The sequence below is a fragment of the Rattus norvegicus genome, chromosome 8, assembly GCF_036323735.1.
Source record: "Rattus norvegicus strain BN/NHsdMcwi chromosome 8, GRCr8, whole genome shotgun sequence".
NCBI classification, from domain to species: Eukaryota; Metazoa; Chordata; class Mammalia; order Rodentia; family Muridae; genus Rattus; species Rattus norvegicus.
The window spans coordinates 72873314-72893703 of record NC_086026.1 but is presented as its reverse complement, the minus strand read 5'-3'; the positions used below and the strand labels follow the sequence as shown (position 1 = coordinate 72893703).

Genomic DNA, 20390 nt, shown 5'->3' with positions numbered 1-20390 from the left:
GTTTACATTCTCTTGCTGTCTTGTTTAGATCAGAATTTTGGCTAGACGACTTTGTTCTCTTATGCCTTCTAACAGTCGTTCAGTTAGCAGTGTGGGAAGCTCACTGCTGTTTAGAGTCCATGTGTGAAGCTACAGGGACCTTCCCACTTCAGACCGAGTATTAGGATTTTGACCTTATAGTTTATTTTTCTCCTTAGATAGTGGGAAAGGAATCTGAAGGTTTTTATTTCTCTGTTTGGTTACTGTGTCTTTAGTATAAATATATATCTTGTACATTTTTCTCTAGACTCTAAGACTTGAGCGTTTTCTGCCTTGTCCTTATTGATTGCGCTCAGTTAACATTATCTGACAAAGCATGAGCCAGCCTAACTTAGCAGTGCTGTCTCACAGTAGTTATTGATAAATTCACCATTTCCCCTCTGAGTTTTGTGAAAGGTCGTACAATTTCAGAGAGCAACACAACCCTGTGGTTTCACACAGATGGGTATATTTATGTTCCAGAGATGTGTTGAAGACAGTTGATCCCTTAAATCCCTGAAGAAGCAGGGCAGAAACGTCCATGCTTGGATCCTGGTTTGAATTGTCTCCTTCTAATGCAGCAAGTGCCTGTACCTGACATGCAGGGGTTTTTATTGGCAAGATGTCCTTCTTAGTGCTAAGGCTTGAGTCTCAGGCCTGGTGGTTGTTAGGCAAACCTATCAGCAGCCCCCCTTTTTATGTTTTATTTAGAGACAGGGTCTCTAAGTCTGCATGCTGGGCTTGAAGCCACTGTGTATCCCAGGCCAGTCTCAGACTCATCACCCTTATTCCTTCCTCAGCTGGGATGACAGGCCTATGCCACCAGACCTAGGCTTGGGTTTCTTAAAGTGAGGATGATACTGTGTTTTTCTCTTGTCATCCAAACCTCTTCTGATTTGATTTAGCTTATAAATCATGATGTTTTAAATATAGAAAGACACTTTTAAAAGATATCCACCATTCTACCTCTAGAGAATTCCTATGGACATTTACACACGAAATCATGTATTTCTCTGTTTTTTATGGTTGATGACAAGTTAAAAACAAAGAATCAGCAACATAATTCTCTAAGACTATGGGTATATAAATAGAAGATAGAATTGTAAGAAGTGAAATATATATATATATATTTCAGATATATACATCAGATAGGTTCTCTCACCAAGTTGTGCATGCTGGGTTGGAAGTCACTCTGCAGCTTACATGGATTATCATTTTATATATATATAATAAAATATGTACATAATATGATATGTATGATACATATGACATATGTATGTCTTTATTATTAAATATATAATTTATAATATGGCTCAAGGAAACAGGTCATTATATAGTATGAACAGATTATATATCATCATATATATATATCTTTTCCATATAGAGAAATAATTTTATAGCAGTTTAATAGCTTCTCATACGATATCCCCTGTAATGAGTTTTAACAACGTTCCTTTGACGTCCTTATGTACATATGTAAAATCAGTCCTAGCAGCCATGCCTTCCCTTCACTGAGTGGTAATTGATGAAGTGTTATTGTATTGATTAACATATATATTGATCATTCTCTTACAAAGATCATGGGATATTTTAACTCTGGAAAACTTTCTTTCCCTAGAGCACGAGGATTACTACACCGTCTAGGATTAGGAGATCACCATGGGATTACATCTTGCCTGTTTACAACGGCTCTGTAGACAGGGCAGCCCCAGACTTTATAGCATTCAAAACACGTTACAAATTAATCTGGGGAAGCATTTTTTCTTTCCTGGAACAAATTGAGAAATTTCTCAAGGACTATGCAATATCAGAAGCCAAAGTAAGAGGGAAGAGTCTGGTGTCCCTGCTTCCAGAGTTTGAGCTGAACAACAAACTTACCAAAACTGACGTTCTGGCTGTGCTAGAGAACCCGCTCCACATCCAGATGCTGCTAAATCTTCCTGGACAGAGGTTCAAGGGCCGGGACGGAAGGACAGAGGCTGCCGTCAAGATCCAAGCCACATGGAAAAGTTATAAGGCAAGAACTTCCTTCATTTCTTATCGCCAGAAGAAGTGGGCCTCGGGAGTGATCGCCCTGGCATGGCTTCTACATTGCCACAAAACAAGACTAAAGAGGATAGTGGAGGAATCTCGACAGAGACACCTGGATAACTTCCGAATTCGAGCCAAGGTACGCAGGCTGCCAGCCGTTAAGGCAAGCCTGCCTCTCTTTCTCAATAGTTCCTTGATGAACAAGTGCAGTAACCTGTCTCTTTACCTTTCCTTCTCTCTCTGGCCACCTTCCTCTCAGCATCCTGCACCTATAACTGTCCTCAGTATAAGATTCACACTCTGTTTGTTTGGACAGCATATTTTAGCCTCAACCCAGAGCCTGGCCTTTATGCATGCAAAATCTGTTACACTTTTTCTATACAAGAAAATGCTCCTTGTTTTCACTATGGTAGTTGTGTTGGGAAGTCAGTGTTCTAACTACCTTTTCTACATACACACATAACCTGGGCATGTGCACACACACATATACACACACATGCACATGTGCATACACACAAACACACATATACACACGTACACACACCTTCTGACACTTTAATTTGGTAGGAAAAAACATCCTCACTTGTCTACGTTGCTGTCACCACTTTGTCAGAAAGTATTTAAGTTTGCAGACAGCCTTTTAATTAGTGCTCACAATTTCATTTATGTTTGCTTTCTCTTTTTTTCATTCATATTCTGTTAATTAAGTGAGCTGCCTCTAATCTTCCCCTGCCAGTAGCATCATGTAGCCACCTAATTAAATTAATTGGGGAAGATGTTTTAAGTATGTAATTAAATCAATTAATATAATTTATGCCTGGCTTAACTGTACAGTGGAAAAACAGCTGAAGTTTGACTAGATGAATCCACTGCAGCTCCCTGTCACTGATCAATGCTCTTCTTGCTTTCAGCATCTGGCAGCCAACTGGAGTCGCATCAGGACCTCCAGGAGGACTATTATCCATATACCATCATTAGGTATAACACTTTTGCCTGCAAATCTATCAGCAACCTCTATTACCCACCACATTATGGCTCCTTGATTGAGTTCAAGGAAGGCCCCTTGTTTTATTCAAATTGGTCTCGGCAGGAAAATGTTCTCGACATGATGAGAGTAATAACACAGGGCCCTCGCTCGAAACGGCGTTTAATTTGGGGATTAAGCAAATAAAGTCATTATGTGGGGGCTGCTATTCAGTGGCGAGGTGATTTGCTGTAACTTGCTTTCATCTGTATGAAATGAGCTAAAAAGTTGTATTTTTCCCCCTGAAATAACAGATAATGTTTTCGATCTTCTTTAATGATAGAAGAACATAGGCTTGTGTGTGTTGTTGCTGTTACGCCAATAAGCCAGGATATTGCTTGTACACTGTTTTTAATCAAATGTGCAGTCAAAATGATAAGCTACATTCTCTGAAATTATTTAGTTCTAATTGCGAGCAGATGGGATGTTTTATTTGCACCTAGGGCGCCTGAGCAAAAGGAAATGCTGTGTGAACAAGAATAATTAAGAAGTTGAATAGTGTTTTTTGCGCTTAAATAATCTGCAGTTTCATGTTAATTAGCACTAATGTAATTATTTAATTACATTTATGAATTGGGGAACTTAAAAGCTGTTGTCTGAAACACAGCGGTAAAATAGGTATGCCAAAATGACATAGGGAAATTCAGAAATCTGTGCTGGAAGTTTGTCTCAGACACGAGTTGCTGTCAGCGTCTGCACTGCTAGTCTCTTGCTCTGCTCGTCTTGATTCTGCCAGGGCCGTTCTCATTCTTGAATGAGGCTGGATTTTTTTTTTATGCTGACTTAGTAGAGTTTTGACAAACAAAATCCCCACTGGATCTCAATATTGCCTGTTAGTGCTTTGTTAAGGCCTTTTAAGTAGAGCAATACAGCCAGTGATCTAGTGTAGTAAAATCCAAGGCTACAAGTGCGCAAACGCCTGTCTGTGTGAAACATCACATCTAAACAGTAATATGAAAGAAAAATATCACAATTACTATAGAACTGATATTAAGATTTTTTTAAATTAGTAAAATTTTAATATTAAAAAACAAAGCTTCCTAGATTATGCATTGACCCGAGGACCTGGAGCAGGTGAGGAAATGCTGGCCCTGTGCAGACCCTCGGGCTTTGCTCTTCTGTGTTTATAGTTAAGTGAAGACAGATCTGAATTCCATCCTAACGTATGCTTTGGTTTTGGTGAGACTACTTCTGCACACAAAATCTGCTCACACACAGAAATTGCACTCATAATAGATTACAACCTGAGAGGCTAATTGAAGACCCCATTAACTGACATGGGGCCTTAGAATAAGCGCAAGAGCTTTCGCTTCTGCAGCTAATTGTACACTTAGCCTGTTATTGTGTGGGGCTCTTGTTTTGCTTTCTCTATTTCGGAGCTAGACTCAGAAGTGAGCCCACGTGGCAGTGCTGGTAAGCACTAAGTCTCTGTCCCCTACTTTGTAATGTTGATAAGCATGTGGTTAATGTAGTCGCCCTTCCACAAGCTTCTCCCTCCACTTTTGACTCCCCCCGAAAACCAACTCCTAAACCATGCACTCTGCAGAGATGCCTGAGACAGTGGAAGCTCTAAAGAAGTGAGAAGTGAACCTGCATCAGTAGTGTGAGCAGGGCAGTGCCAGAAACTTCAGTTAAATGCCACAGCAGTCCAAAGGGACTGGGCAGATATTAACTAAGGGGAAGAATGACCTGGTCAGAAATACAAGCATTATTTTAAATTTATGATTAAAGCTGTTTTCTTTCATATTGTGCATATGTAGTATAAATAAATATATATATCATTATGAGGCCTTCTCCACTGTGGGTTTTTTGTTTGCAAACAACAGAAATGCCAGTTTTCAAGGAAATTTGCTAGTTGGGTATTTTTAAGATCAAGCTCAGACCGATTACCAGTGAGACCTGCACAGAGTCCTGCCACACCCACTCCACCTCCTCAGAGGCCTGCTCCAGCTCTCCTGAAATGGCTCTGGGATCTTAAAATCAGATAGTAACCTTACGACGTCTCCCCTACTGTACAGGCAGAATCTTAAAATATCTTAATCTGTATCTGTATCTCTTTTTAATAATGTGGGGTACCTTATTCTTGTTTGCAACTTTCTTGTGGGAATGCACAAAGATTTCAGACAGATAACACATGGCTTCTTTGTCTCATGGGCCAGATACTCATTGCAACAGTTCATAAAAATGAAAGTGAAATTATTTTTCTAAGTACACTGAAAAAAATCAAAACAAAATAATCACCCCATCTTATTCAATATAATTTCACTTCCATAGTGCAGGTAAATTTAATTCACTACCCCAAATTAATTATTTAGATTGTCAGGCTGAGGTGAGCTCTCCGAGTACCTCACAGACTGTCTTGTTTCTCTCTCTAAGAGAGCATTCATGTACTAGAGGTAATTACACCATGCTACCAGCCATTTGGGGATGCACTCACTTGTTTGACCTTAAGATGAAGTAACAAAAAGGTTTATAACACACTGCTGTTGGACCTACAGCGATAGATGCATTCTCCAAATACAGGAAAGTTGGCCTGTTGGTAACATCTTTAATGCAAAATAGTAGAATGTATTGTTAAATCTAAAGTTTGCAAACTACGAAATTATGACATTACGCATTGCAGAGTAGTCACCGTGAAAAGAGGAGTTATAAATTTGACCGACCGCATTTCAGACAGTATTCCTCGAAGTGACAGATATTTGTAGCTATTTTTAACAACCAGGAAGGTGGAACGCAACTGACTGACTAATTGTCCACAGAAACTGATTGGCCTTGTAATTTCCTAAGATAAAAATGTAGGCTGATCTCTTAATTGGATATTGCATATTTTCATCATTTTTATTAATGAAATATAATTATAACAAAATAATCTGCTATGGTTCATAGCAAAAATAGGAAACTAGGGTCTATTTTAAGAATAATCTATCAGTCAAAGAAGAAAAAAAAACTGCAGCAAAGAATTCCAATTTTTCTAGAAAAAAAAAAGGTCTAAATAAAGCCTGCCAACTAATTCTGCTTGCAGTTTCTTTAGTCAGATTATTTTCTCCACTTTTAATTCCCCCCCTGCACCTCTTTGCTATAGTACATCAATTAGTGCTATCCCTAGATTCAGTGGCATTTAAAACATGTATTGGCATGAAGCAGGCTGTGCCAAGGACTGAGGCCACTGGAGGCCAGTCCTCTCTCAGCAGTGCCTCTAGCTGCCCTCCCGCCCTAGAATGCAGAGAGAAGACACACTGAGTGGCTTTGCTTTGTATTTTCCTCCTGTAATATTTTATTTCGTTGCCAATTGGCCAATTGATTTAATGGCTAAAACAAGTGTACATAGTTTTATTTTTTTCCCTTCTGAGCATTAGTTCAGCAAACTATCCTTGGTTTTAACACAATTAGGGTGTCCAAAATACTCCACTCCAAAAAAATGTGAATACTGTTTTTGTAAAGTTTGTGGACCACATTCTTCAGCTGGCCCACACTATGGCAAAGGCCTGCAAGACAAAACAGGAGACTGTTGGTGTGCAGATGGCCATAGGATCCCCCAAAGGCTGATGGGAAGGTTGCTTCCTAACTGCAGTTACTTTACTTCCCAGCCCAGGAGCCAAAACCAGAGTCCCCTGTGAGGAAGGCAGGTGCACTACTACTCCCAAGGGCACAGACCGGAGGTCAGTCTACACCGTGCCTCTCAGCACGCTGGCACCTCTCCACTCCCGGTTTGTAGTTACCAACTCAGACATTTTGTTCCTTATAGTTTGAGACAGGAAGTTGGAACTTTCCACCCAATCTTGACTGGCTTCAACATATGTTTTTGACAAGTCCAATGGTGTCCATAGGTAAGCTATGAAGATGTCACATTGGAGTCTTAGGTCAGAAAGATGCAGAGTCAGGATCTCCCTGGTGGCCTTTCCTAGAGACAGCCATCCTCTAAGATGAAACAAGGACCATGACAGCATTTAGTTTCTTCATAGCACAAACTAAAATGAAAACACATCTGTGTTCTTCCATGTTGCATTCAAGCGAGTAACCCGAGTCAGCACTCACCACAGGTGTGATCAGAGTTGGACATATGACTCCATAATATGAAGATAACCAGTTGTTCTTGACCTGCCCAACACTGAACCACAACACACACAAATGACACCGAAGTGGGTGCCAAGCTAACAGAATTTTTATTAAATGAATTGATTTTAGCATAAGCTTTAAAATAAACTTAATATACTACATAAAGATCTAACCTTTGAAATCTTCACAGTTGTCCTTAAAATACTGATGTTCATTCAGTGGTTCTCAGACATTTCATCTCAGGACCCCTTCATACTCATGGTGAGACTTGGAAACCCTAAAGAACTTTAAGTAAATTCTGGCTGTCGTTATTTTGCTTTATTATTATAAACCAGCACTGAGGATGCTGAGGCAGGAGGATTGAGAATTTGAAGTCAGATTAGGCTTCATAGCAAGATTCTGTCTCTGTCTAGGAGAGGGAGAGACAGAGAAAAAGGAGAAAGGAATGGAGGGAGAAAGGAAACTAAAACTAAGGAACTAAGAAATAAACTAGTAAGTGCATTACTAGTATTAACCTATATATAAACAATAACTATTTTCCAAAAAAGCACATTTAGTTTGATAAGTTTGCAAATCTCCTAATAGAATATGGCTGGATTTTCGTGTTTCTGTATTTAGCCCATTACCTATGTTGTTTAGTTGAAACATAGAAAATGCGGCCCTATAGAGATTCCATACTCGGAAAGGGGGAATACGTGTGTGTGTTCCTCTTTGACTCTGTACCGAGCTTAGCTGTGGTGATATCACATGCTGGCTTTAACATGGAGCCTGTGCACCAATAAACTCTCAGTGTTTCAGAACTTATGGGGCATGAGTTGCTTTTAAAAAGGCAAGTAACTTCTCAGAATCATTTTGAAAATAGTTTTGATCTCATGGAGGCCCCCAAAATGGTCTCAGGGCCCTTAGTGCCCCCGACCATAATCTGAGACTCACTGGCCTTTGCTGGGACAACAGAAAGTATCATCTTTTTGACAGTGAATCTGTTTAATTTGAGAACATTTTCAAAATTTAGCAAATATACCTACTATATATTTTATATCTATCTAATAAAATCCTCTAGTCTTTTTCTACTGCCTCCAAAAGACAACTACTAATTTTAGCTAAACTGGCACTGCATATATGGTATAAATGACTTAAGTGGGCTCTCTCAGAACATCTTGATTTATAATTCTTGCTTTCTTGAATGATGTGCTCTCACGTTAGTCCAAGTCACTAGGACATGGCTGTAACCCAACTGTCTATGTTATGGGTCTCTGGACAATTACAAGGCACATGTGAGGTCTGTCGTGAGTACGTTTTTATTTTTAACCCCTGGAATGTCAAAGCTTTTCTAATCAATGGGAGCAGTTCCAGGTTGCCTCTGGAATAATGCCTGTCTTGCTCAGCTTCTACCCAATATGCTTTCTTGAGTAGAAGTGAAGGGATGGAGTTACTAGCACAGCTGTCACAACAATGTGGTAGGCTGGGACGCGTTTGGCATCACCGGTTACAGTTCAAAATGGACAACACAAAGGCTAGGATACACTGCATCAGACCATCTAACCTAAGTGGATGACTAACAACTAGTCCTCACAAGTCACCAAGTCTGTCTTTAGTCTTCTGCTTTGAGCACCACTGTAAGGGACACCCCTAAAAAAGAGGAGGAGTCGAGGAACAGTCAGCCACAGGGTAGTGAGCTAAGGAATGTGCAAGCAGTTCATGTGATTGGCTACAACAGTGGAGGCCATCCAGGAAGGCCCTCCGGTTTGTGTCAGATGCTCTTGGCTGTATCCTTAATTTCTATGGTTTCACTGAAAGAAAAGTCAGTACTAGAACTAGCCTGCTGGTTGCAAAGAAGCAGCTTGCATCACATGCGAAGTGTCTGGAAGTGTAGCACTGGAGAAGGTAGGCGTGAGAGCAGGGAAGCCATTGCCAGTAACCAGCAATGAGCATCACAGACTTAGCACAAAGACTAGAATAGTGGAGTAACGTGAGACACAGCTCACTAGTGTCCTTTGATGTGAAGTGGCGAAGGTCATACAGCCGATTACTTATGTGGGACAAGATGGAACATCCTATAAAACTGGGAATAGCTGGCCAAGTACACACTTCTTATCCTTGCTCTCAAGAGTCAGAGGCAGGCAGATCTCTGTGAGTTCAAGGCCACCCCAGTCTGCACAGAAAACTCCGGGCTAACTAGGGCTACATAGTAAAACCTTGTTTAAAAAAAAAACAAAAACAAAAACAAAAAATGAAAACCCTGAGAACTTTGCAGGTGATAGGAATAGCCACAGAGAGGAAACCAGGAAAACAGAAGGCCCTTTCTGCCACTTCTGGGGTTTTCTATGGTGATACAGACCCAGAACATTTTACAAATCCCTCTTGCCATTCTTTGAACTTACCATAAGTTGTCTAGTAGTAGGCGCAATTGTAGAGTGAAACGCAGGAGTGAGGAGCGTGCACGAGGAACGGAGCTGGGGGAGTGGGTGACCGAGCCTGAGTAAGGTCCTCAGGCACACTGTGTTCACTCACGTGTCATTCACTCACTCAGTGAGATCCTGCCTTAGAACACAGACAGGAAAAGAGGAAGACACCCAATGTCAACCTCTAGTCTATGCCCTCCCGCCCCCGCACAGGCACACGTGCTGCACGCTTACATACATCATATACAAAGGAAGAGAAAAGAAAGGAAGGAGGTAGGAGAGAAAGGAGGAAAGAAAAGGAAGGAGTCGTGAGACACAAGAGCCTATCAGCTGCATAAAAAGAGGCTGTGTTCAGATAGCTCAGATAGTTTTGTACTTATAGAAAAATAATGATCCCACATTTTTTTTTTTTTTGGTTCTTTTTTTCGGAGCTGGGGACCGAACCCAGGGCCTTGCGCTTCCTAGGCAAGCGCTCTACCACTGAGCTAAATCCCCAACCCCTATGATCCCACATTTAAACGACGTTTCTTTTGAGATTTTAGTTTGGCTCAGCTGAGGTTAGGAAATAAATATTAATGAAGGGAACACTTGATTTCATAGCATGTGCTGGGCAGCTTGGCCCTCTCACCTTTCAAAGGTGAAAAGGGAGGCAGAACGTCTGAGAAAAGTGAGTGGATCTTAGTGGAAGCAAGGGAGGTCAGACTGCTAAAGACTCGATGTTTTAAAACAGTGCAAATAGGCTGGGCACCGAGGCTCATGTCTTTAATCCCAGCACCCAGGAAGCAGAGGCAGGCTGGTCTACAAATAGAGTCCAGGAGAGCCAGGGCTCTGTTACACCAAGAAACCTGTCTTGAAAAAACAAACAAAACCAGTGCAAATAGAAGCTGGGAAGATGGTTCCAAAGAAGCGTTTCTGCTGCTGCAGGGCAGTTCAGTTCCCAGCAACACTTGTTGAGCACTCACACCCACTGTAACTCCAGCTTCCGGGGTCAGACACCCTCTTCTGGCCATTCATTCATTCATTCATGCATTCATTCATACCCCCCACACACACACAATGTTTTATTTTTTATATAAACATAGGACATTGTAGTTCTGTGGTTCAGAAGTCTAAAGGGGGCTAAAATAAAAATTCTGATAGAACTGTGGTTTTAATGTCGGCCTGGTGGGAAGAAGATAGGGTTTTGACTTGTAGACATTGTTCACAGAAGAATTCACAAAGATTCTTGATCCCCTCTCTCCATCTTTAAGGCCATCAGCCCCCTGTGCCTCCCTTGGATTGTCTCATTCCCACCTTCCTACTCTTCTGACTTCCTCCCCCACTCTCAAGGACGCTTGTTGTATAAAGTGTGCCTAGAAAATGCAGGGCAGCCTTCTGAGGTCAGTGGTTAGTAACCATGTTTCCTTTTGCATGCAGTCTAGCATATACACAGGTTCTAGCATTAAGATGTTAGAAAATTAACATGGAAAATTATTAAAGAACTATTTTCCCATCTATAAACTTTTGTTACCATTTGGAGGGTCTTCTCTTGTATGTTATGTATTTAAATTGGTCATATGAGTAGCTGGAATGTATAAGAATTTATACAAATTTGGACAAAGCTCTGATCCCCAGTTTCCTCCTTGGACAAGGTTGAGGCTGATGGTTTTTCAGACCCCCAGTGTTGCAAGACTGACCTTTGACCTAATTACACCTTTGTAGTTATATTCTTTTTTTATTGTCAATTTATTTGTTTAATTTATATCCCAATCAAAGCTTCCTCTTCCTCACCTCCTCCTAATCCCTCCCTATAAACCACCTTACTTCCCTTTCTCCTCAGAAAAGGGGAGGGCTTCCATGGATCTCAACCTGCCCTGGCATATCAAGTTGTAGTAAAGCTAGATGCATCTTCTCCTATTGAGACATGGTACCCCAGTTAGGGGAAAGGGATCCAAAAGCAGGCAACAGAATCAGAGACGACCCCTGTCCTGCTGCTGTTAAGAGTCCCACATAAAGACCAAGCTGCGCAACTGTTACAAATGTGCAGAGGCCCAGGTCCACCCTATGTATGCTCTCTGGTCGGCCGTTCAGTCTCAGTGAGCCACTATGGGCTCAGGGTCATTGGTTCTGTAGGTTTTCTTGTGGTGTCCCTGGTCCCTCTAGCTTCTTCAATCCTTCTTCCCCACTCTTCCACAGGAGTCCCAAGCAGTTTGGCTATGGGTCTCTACATCAGTTTCCATCAGTTGCTGGGTGACCTCTCAGATGACAGTTATGCTAGGCTTCTGTCTGCAAGTATAGCAGAATATCATTAATAGTGTCAATAGATGGGTGCCTGCTCATGACATGGGTCTCAAGCTAGGTCAGCCATTGGCTGGCCATTCCCTCTATTTCTGCTCCATCTTTTTCCCTGCACATCTTATGGGCAGGACAAATTTTGGGAGGAAGAGTTTGTGGCCGAGTTATCCTAATCCTTTCATTGATAGTCTTGCCTGGTTACAGGAGATGGCTGGTCCAGGTTCCAGATTCCCCATTGCTAGGAGTCATAGCTTGGGTCTCCCTCCTTTATTCCTTGGACTGTCGTTATATTCTAAAGTATGATTTCTCAGTGACACGAGACACAGTGCTCAACACCCCAAATCCAGTGTTCTTGCTGATGCTTGCCTGGTTGAATCACCATAGTATTTAATCTGTGTTACCAGCCTTGTAAGAGCATTCACCGATCATTAGCAAAATGCACCTTGTGGATGTACACAACATAAAAACAAACTTGACTTTAAAACAAAACAAAAACCAAAAGTCATTCCCTAGGGCTGGGAGATATCTCAATAGTTCAGAGCACTGCCCTTCCAGAGGACTCAAATTCAAGTCCCAGCGTCCACATCAGGTAGCCTACAAACTGCCTGCAAGTCTAACTTCAAGGAATCCCATGCTTTCTCCTGGCTTCTGTGGACACCTGCACGTATATAGCATACATAGACACATGCAGGCACACACACTCACATACACACTTACACATGTACATATCAATAAAGATCTAAAAATGCCTGCCTACTTTTGCTTTATTGATGGTGGAATGCCATGTTGCTTACCACAGAATGTGTCCTGTGCCTTGGAAGTATACATACCCTATAACATTAAAAGACCTTATTTTTATACTACTTTGAAATTTCCAAAGTGTTTTCATATCTGCTATTTCATGAGATTCTCTATAACAATGTTCTGAGATTGCTAACAGAAAATATGTGTATGAATAGGGCTAAGTAGTCAGTTCTTATAGCTTCGTATATGTGTCTAGTATATATACTTGATCGGCAGTAAAGAGGTACCAGTAATCTGTCAGAAGACTGACCTCAAGCACATGAATGAAACACAGACGTACCCATGTAATTCACATGTAGCTAAGGGATCAAAGGCCTTCTACATTTTAAATTGGACGTGTCTGATGAGGAATCTCTCACTTCCTTTTATCTTTACTTTAGAAAGGAGGTGCAGGCACGAATAGTTTCAGGAATGTTTTTACATCACACTTTATTCCTCAATCATTTTCCTTATCTTTTATCACCTCAATACATATTACTTGCTAATTTGTCTTCTAAGACATTTACCTGAATAGACTGAATGTAGGCATACAAAGTCTGCCTCACAGTTAATAATATCACAGCCATGCCTCAGAACAACACTGAGATCCTATCTGCCTCTGTTCACTTTCACATGTGGAGTGGTTCTCTAAATTATTTAAGAAATTAATAGTCATTTTCTAAAGTGACTCAAACCATTCTTTGGCCCTTCTGTCTCTTTAATTTTTAAGTTCACATGCATAAAACAGAGGGAGTTGCAGATGAATGATAAACTCATTTGCTGTTTCAGATGTTGTCTGGTGTTCAAACACTGACATCAAAGCAAAGCAGCGATTATCAGAGTTCATTTGGTCTGAAGGCCCCGCGCAGGAATTGCTATAGTTTTCCTTACGCTGAAGAAGCAATGTGTTTCACATCCTGGCTTTAGCTATGAAGCCCCTTTCCCTCCGGCTGCTGCACTCCAGGCATGTGCTTGGGCTCAGTAACCACAAGGAGGCATGGAAGCATCTCTCAAAACGTGTGAAGTGATTTTAGTTTTTAAGAGAATTCTGCCTTCGGTTCATAAGAGCAGCTCTTCCTGCTTGTGAGGGTGCATGGCTCGTGTTTGGGCCCACTTGTTTCTAAGGGACTGACGTGAGCAGAAGCTGCTGCTCCTTTCATGGGGATTTCTGGACAGCGGGACACGTGTGTTTTCCCTCTGCTCCGTCTCCAGTACAAACAAAGGAACCACGGGACTTTCTTAGTACCAACAAGGTAAATGCTTTGACCTTTCTTGCCCTTTAAAGGTTATAAGTTTTTCTGACTGACAGCTTCTTTAATATGTGAGTTCCTTGAACAGATGTTTCTGACAGCAAGGGGCTTGACTGAACCCAAATGATTCTGTGATCCAGCTTCAAAGTGCTGCATGATTTTAAAGCCAAAGCAATCCCTTAAGGCCAAGCCTAGCATTCTTAGATGTCCTGAACACTCACATTAAATGTCAGATGTTTCCTCCGTGCAGTTGTAATTTCGATATTAGGCACTTCGTTGGTGTTGGGGAAAAGGAAGCCTCTACTGCAGAGCCTGTGGCACAGCGTGTCTTCTGCCCTGGCTGCATGAGAAGAGCGGACTGAAGTCTTAGGACTTCACTGTTTCTGCAAGACGCTGCAGAGGAAATACGTTTTGACCCCCCCCCCCCAAATGCAGACTGTGACATTCTAAAATTTCCATATGCCATTCCACTGTGTCAGTGCAGTTTCTCTTCTGACTCTTCATTTGCCTTTCAGGATATTCCCAGTCTGTGCGAAAACACATATCTGATTTGGACATAGAGCAGAACAGGCAGTTGGGGAGGCTGTGTGACATCCTAGGTACAGTAAGTAGTTTTACATCAGTGACTGTCACAACCTTAAAGTAAATGCCGGTGAGGTATTCACTGTTTATCATCCCCCTACAAGGAAGGAGCTTAACATTTAATCATTTCCAGATTATCTTAAGTAACAGATTTACAGTGAAGTGAACTTGAATTTTAAAATGTTTGAACAATTACTTGAATAGTTTTCTAAAGTCTCCTTTGAATAACCGTTTCTCTCCAATAGACTCAGATAATTTGTCACTGGATTCCTGCAGTGAGCAAAGTAAAAATTCTCTCTGTGTCAAGACTGTCCCTTCTGTCTTCTGGGCTGAGTAAAAGAGGTGCCCAAGCAAAGGGCTTTGTGTCCACTGGGAGACTAGGAGGGAGCAAAGGCTGATTGTGGGAAAACACAAAGTGCCTTGCAGAAGGGATTCCTAGAGAGGCGAGCCCTGGACAGACAGAGGTGTCTCTGCACAAGTCAAGTGCTAGAGCTCTGTAGTCAGCTCCCAGAACAGCCCTGGGCTTGAAAAACTAAAGATTCTAAAGTCTATGCATTAAATCAAGTCAGTGTGTGAGGAACTGGCTCAAAATTAAGGGTTAAATAAAAATTAGATTTTTAGAAGTTCATAAGAACTTCTTTGTTAAAATATAATTGCTTTGGCCCTTATTTAAGCAATACAAGGAAGAATTTTATATTATCAAAGGCCAACTTAGCTGGCTCCCTGAAATGACATACTTTACATGATTCATAGATATTTCAACATCATTATTATTTTATAAATGCCATTTGGTAACAAAAATACATCAGTACTAGAAATTTACAGTGTCCTAAAATAATAATAGTATAATTGCTTTAATACGTTATCTCGGCACCAATGCTGTGTTTCTGCGTTACACAACAACAAGCCCTTTAGTGATGTGGGATTGATTTGTTAGTGCTGAGCTAGTCCAGCTAAGAGCCTGACTGGCTGGGACCGCTGAGGTGCAGCAGAGGGCAGACTTAGCTCTGATTTATTTGAATTAATTTTTTCCTCAGCTTTTTATATACCCTTCTATATATAGCACAAGCCATCACAAAGGAGCATCTTTATAGAAGTTCCTTATTATAGAAGAAAAAAGTATTAGGCTACATATTTTGAATAATCCAATCATTCAGTCAGCCTGTACCTTGGAAGACAGCACTCTGCAGCTATGGGCATTTCTGAGAGACTGCCATTTTCTGGTACATTATCATTCTGGCACAGCAGTATGACCAAACAGCCTCTTCAGGAGCAGGGCAGTGTAGAGGGGACCACCGATGGTAAATGTGCTTTCTTGTGAAAGAAAAATAGGAAAATATGATTCGGGAGAAGAAAACTTCTTTTATTGTGTGACTTACTAGTAAAGGGCATTGGTTTTCCTGCTTGTCTGGGAGGGAAGTAGAGACAATCTAATGATACTGCTAACACTCACCACTGGGCATTGACTGTGACATCAGGGTTGTCTAGTAGAGGCCCAGTGACTAGTACCTTTCCATTTCTAGATGAGTAACAGAGGAACTGACTTTGACTGCCAATCAAAGAAACTTTCATCTTCAAAACAGCGCCTTTCCATAGCTACCAGTTAGTGAGAGCTCACTCACCCTGTATGTTACAGTAGTGATGTATGTCGCTTCCGCAGAAATGAACAAAAAAAAGGTGGAATTTAGTTTCTTACTATTTGAAGCCTAGAGACTTCTTTCCAAGCAAAATTCTTCTTCTGTCACAATAGCTATTTTTGCTATCCTATTAGCAAAAATCCTATTTTACACCTGTTTACATCCTATACTTTTATGTTTTTCTTTTTAAAAAAAAAGCAAGAATAACAAAACACATTTGCCTTTTAGACTCACTAGTTTGGTAAGACACTAGTTTCTTCTCCAAAACACAAGGCTAGCAACAGATCATGTGACCAGTCTGCAATTGGGTACAAATTATTAATTACTGTCTGTTCAGCTACTTTATTTTGATGTTTATATGGCAATCTGGTTTCAGAATAAAATGGTGGCCCCTTAACTATTTACATATATGGAATGCCTCCATACCAGCCTTTTACTGGGCCAGTTTCAAAGACACTCTGTCTTCATGGGGAGAGATTTTTCCTGCATGCCATATATCTCACTAAGTGAGAAAAACACTCAACCATGCAAATCTCTCCATTCTTCTACATCCCCAGCTAACCACGAGGGCTTACTGAGTAATTCCTGTGTAGTCTACATTGTTTGTGTATAAACCTTGAACTTAAGGGGCTTGGTGAGGGCTGATGGGAACTCAGTTGGGAGCATGCCTGCCCAGCATGCATAAAGCCTTGGGTGTGACCCCCAGCACTGACAAGCCTGGCCTGGGAGTGTGAACCCGTAATACAGCACTTTGAAGTAGAGGCAGGAGGGGCAAGAGTTCTAACCCAGTACCGCACAGTGACTTAAAGGGCAGCTTGGGCTACAGGAAATCCTGTCTCAGGGAATAAAAGTTGGGGAGCTTGGATTGATAGACTGAGACACTAGGAGAAATAGCAGATGACACCACTTCATCAAATTAAATCAAAGGGTCAATCAAAAGGAGCCCAGGTGCAGAGGGCATAGCAGGGAATCACACTGGCGGTGCCATTTGGTCAGCACTTCCTGGGTTTCCTTTAGTACCTTAAACCTCTATACCCAGGTGACTTAACTTTCCACTTTACAAGTGAAGAACCCAATGCTTAGAGAAGTTAAATAATGTGCCCAGGGACCTACGAACTAAACTAGAATGTAATTAGTCTCTGTTCTGTGTACTCACTGAACAGATCAGGCTGGCAGGCCCTCCTAATCTTCCCAGCCCAAGGTGACACTTTTAGCCCTTCCCCCTCTGAACTACCCTGAGTGCCTAAGTGACATGTGCACATGAAATGGCTGTACCCTAAAGGCTTGGTATCTCCATCCTTTGATCCCCAGGTTTCCAGGGATATCCAGCCAAGTGCTTTGTTCCTATTCATATCTAGATCAGTTAGTCATTTTATGAATGAACTAATAGCACCATCGGCTGCTAATCTCCATCTGTATGCCTTAAATGTTCCTCAGCACAGAGTGAGCAGTCTCCTCTCACTACTCCGTTTGAACCAGATAGTCAGTCAGGACCTTTTCTATGTGTGTGGTAAGAGGCACACCTTAAGGAAGAAAGTAGCTGGGGCAATGTTTTCTATGGACCAGGAATCATTAGCTTTGCTACTGAAGTAATATATTTCCTCTCCAGGATAGGCTGGTTTCCTGAGGGAATCACTGGTGGTCATAATCAGCCCATTTATTCTGTCAAGGCCTTCCCTGAACTGGCCCTGTCAAATCCAAGCCCAGGGTGCCATTGAAATTTCATCAGCTTTCTAAAGTTAATGGCTCTGCTTTATAATTTTGCTGACCCAAATGGGATGCATTTCCAATGATACTAAGGGGAATGGTTAAGTTAGATCCCTGTGCATTATCTGAAAGTTTGCTTCATGTTCCCTCGAAGTCTTGTGTATTTTCTTGGTGGTAGCGTCTCCTTTATGAGAGAAGCATGAAGCGCAGAAGGGCTGCTTTAGATTACTGAAACGTGCAAAGCCAATGTAAACGAACGTGGTGTGGCTCCTGGATCTGCTCTTTGATTTAAACTACTGTATCATCAATTAGATGCCAGAGTTCATCACGTCATGTACCTTTATACCAGTAATTAACATGGTGCCTGCTATTTCATAGATGTCAACGTCAATGTCATCTACGTCTGCTCCAGTCCCATGAATGACGAGTTAAAGCTGTACTACAAAAAACTCCTGAGTCTGCAAGCAGCTGTCAAATCGGGCTACTATGGGGATAGGTCTGACCTGCAAAACAGGTTCAGAATTATCACCCCTGAAGCTGTAAACATCTTCACTGTGAGTTTGTCTTCTAATTACTATGGCTTCAGGGATGTAGTAAAATTAAATTGGAAATTTTATAACTTGCAATGCTCTGGTACACATCAGTGAAATATTATTGCAAGTTTAACAGCTTTGCTGATTAGACTACTAGTTGGACTGTAGGAAATAAATACCACAGCTTAACTTTCAAACTTAGCCGAGCTGCTCCTGTCCTGCTTCTGTGGTGGAAGCCTAATTGCAGCTCCTGGGAGGTACAATCAAATAGGTAGATTTACAACACTTATCACCCCTTTTCTTAATCTCTGTGGAGTTCAGCGGGACAGTGAAAGGCTTCCTTATGCCCTTGGAGTCTTCTCATACCCTTATCAAATGCAGACCTATCCAGCCATAAAACTACTCAGGCAAAGAGTGTGGACCAGGGTCCCCAGTTTCTGACTTTCACACTGGCACTCCTTGTTATTCCATGTTTTCATTCCTTTAGGGGAAGTTGCCTTGATGTCCCACATCACATGTTCTCTATGAACAAGGCTCGCATTTTAATGTACTGATTCATAATGGGTAGAAAGGAGTCTCATTCCTTCACAAGATCTACTAAGAAATGGCTGGAACCACGAGGGCAAAGTCCTGTAAATGGCAGTACAACAGACAAGGGGAAAGGGACTTCTCCACATTACAGATGAGGTACCCGTACTCAGCTCTCTAATATTACCAGAGACACTAGTGGTGGAGAGGGAGAGTGCACCTGAGAGAGTTCCAGCAGGGGTTCGGGGAGGAGAGTGCTGCTGTAGCTTTCAGCTTTGTGTGTTTGGTGAAGCACCTTCAGCACCCACTCTCTTTCATCAAGAGCAGCAACTCATCCGCCAACACCTCGGTAGTCCCAGTAGCGTTCTGCTCAGCTCCGCTTCCCTGGCACATCTGGTTGTGGAAAGGGAGGATATGTGTAAACTCTCACAATGTCCTTATACTCTTGGGGTCTTCTCAGAATCTCTGGTGCTTCCTGGCTACCTCATGCCTTCAATAATACAATTGATATAGATGTTAGGAAGCAAAGAAGAAAAACACTAAAAACCATTTGTGGTTAAACTATTGCTATTCTCAGAGCCAGAAACTCAAGTTAATACCTGCTGACTGCCAATAGAAAATGTGTGGATATCTGAAATGGAACAGGCATGGAGCAGAAAGGGGGATTTGTGATAAGGATGGGACGTAAGGTAACATTTATTGGGTTCTTAGCATGCGTTTCTCATTTCAGTATCATACAACGTGGCAACACTGAAATCATTGCTGTCCTTCTATGGCTACAGAAGGAAAAACTCATTTTCTGGTTGTCCATGGTAGGACTAGATTGTGAACTAAAATCTGTCTCCTGTAGGTCACGATTACACGCTGGAATAACTGCTTTATTTGTGGTTGACACAGTGACCTTGGGCAAACCTCTTTAGCTTTCTTCACCTCTGTTCTTCATTTATGAAACGTGGGATTGACTGGGTAACTCCAGAGTAGTCCCTGCATGTATCCCTGAGAAGGTGGCCCTGGCAGTGTCCTTTCCACTTCCAAGCCAGAGCCAAGCAGCAGCACCTTGACAGTGTGAGCTCCAGCCACTGCAGGTCTGCATCCTTGGGAGTAGAAACAGGTATGCAAATTGGAAGTGCTTAATATTGCTGCTTGAAGCTTAAATTCAAATTATTTGAGTGATTAATCACTCATAGGCAATCAACTTTTTAAAACACAAAAATTAAGCTCCCCCTTTCAAATCAGTTCTGCTTCTGTTGAGCTATTGCTTTATTTCTTTTTAATGGGTCTGAGGGATTGTGTCAGTACTGATTTTCATTCAAATGGATGGCCTTGAGGAGATTTTTTAAAAGTGTGCCAAAAATCTGTTTGTGCATTTCTCAAAGTTACTATATAAAGCTAGGATCTATAGTGGTAAGTGTGCTTGTATGTATGAGTCATCATGCCAATTTCAGAGTATTTCAATGTTTCTGAAGACATTCTTTGTCGCAGGTCAAAAATAAGAAATAAGTGGTGGTGAAGAAAACTAGCCATAGGAAGGGATTAGGAACAGTCTAGACCTTTGTCATCTGGGA

General features: G+C 41.5%; 1 protein-coding gene across 16 annotated transcripts in view; it reads left to right on the top strand.

Annotated features, from left to right (window-relative positions):
* Positions 1–20390, top strand: part of Iqch (IQ motif containing H) — a 193701-nt gene that overhangs the window by 84929 nt on the left and 88382 nt on the right. For 14 of the 16 annotated variants that reach the window (XR_010053948.1, XR_010053947.1, XM_039081112.2 and 11 more), the window contains 4 exons: positions 1637–2188; positions 2961–3027; positions 14354–14437; positions 18143–18318. Coding sequence is in view for 14 of the 16 variants with exons in the window: in XM_039081112.2 (XP_038937040.1) it covers positions 1637–2188; positions 2961–3027; positions 14354–14437; positions 18143–18318 (879 nt within the window). In the remaining 2 variants the exon portion in view is untranslated. The remainder of the gene's footprint in view (positions 1–1636; positions 2189–2960; positions 3028–14353; positions 14438–18142; positions 18319–20390) is intronic. The other 2 variants (XM_017595563.3, XM_063265156.1) reach the window with 1 other exon arrangement.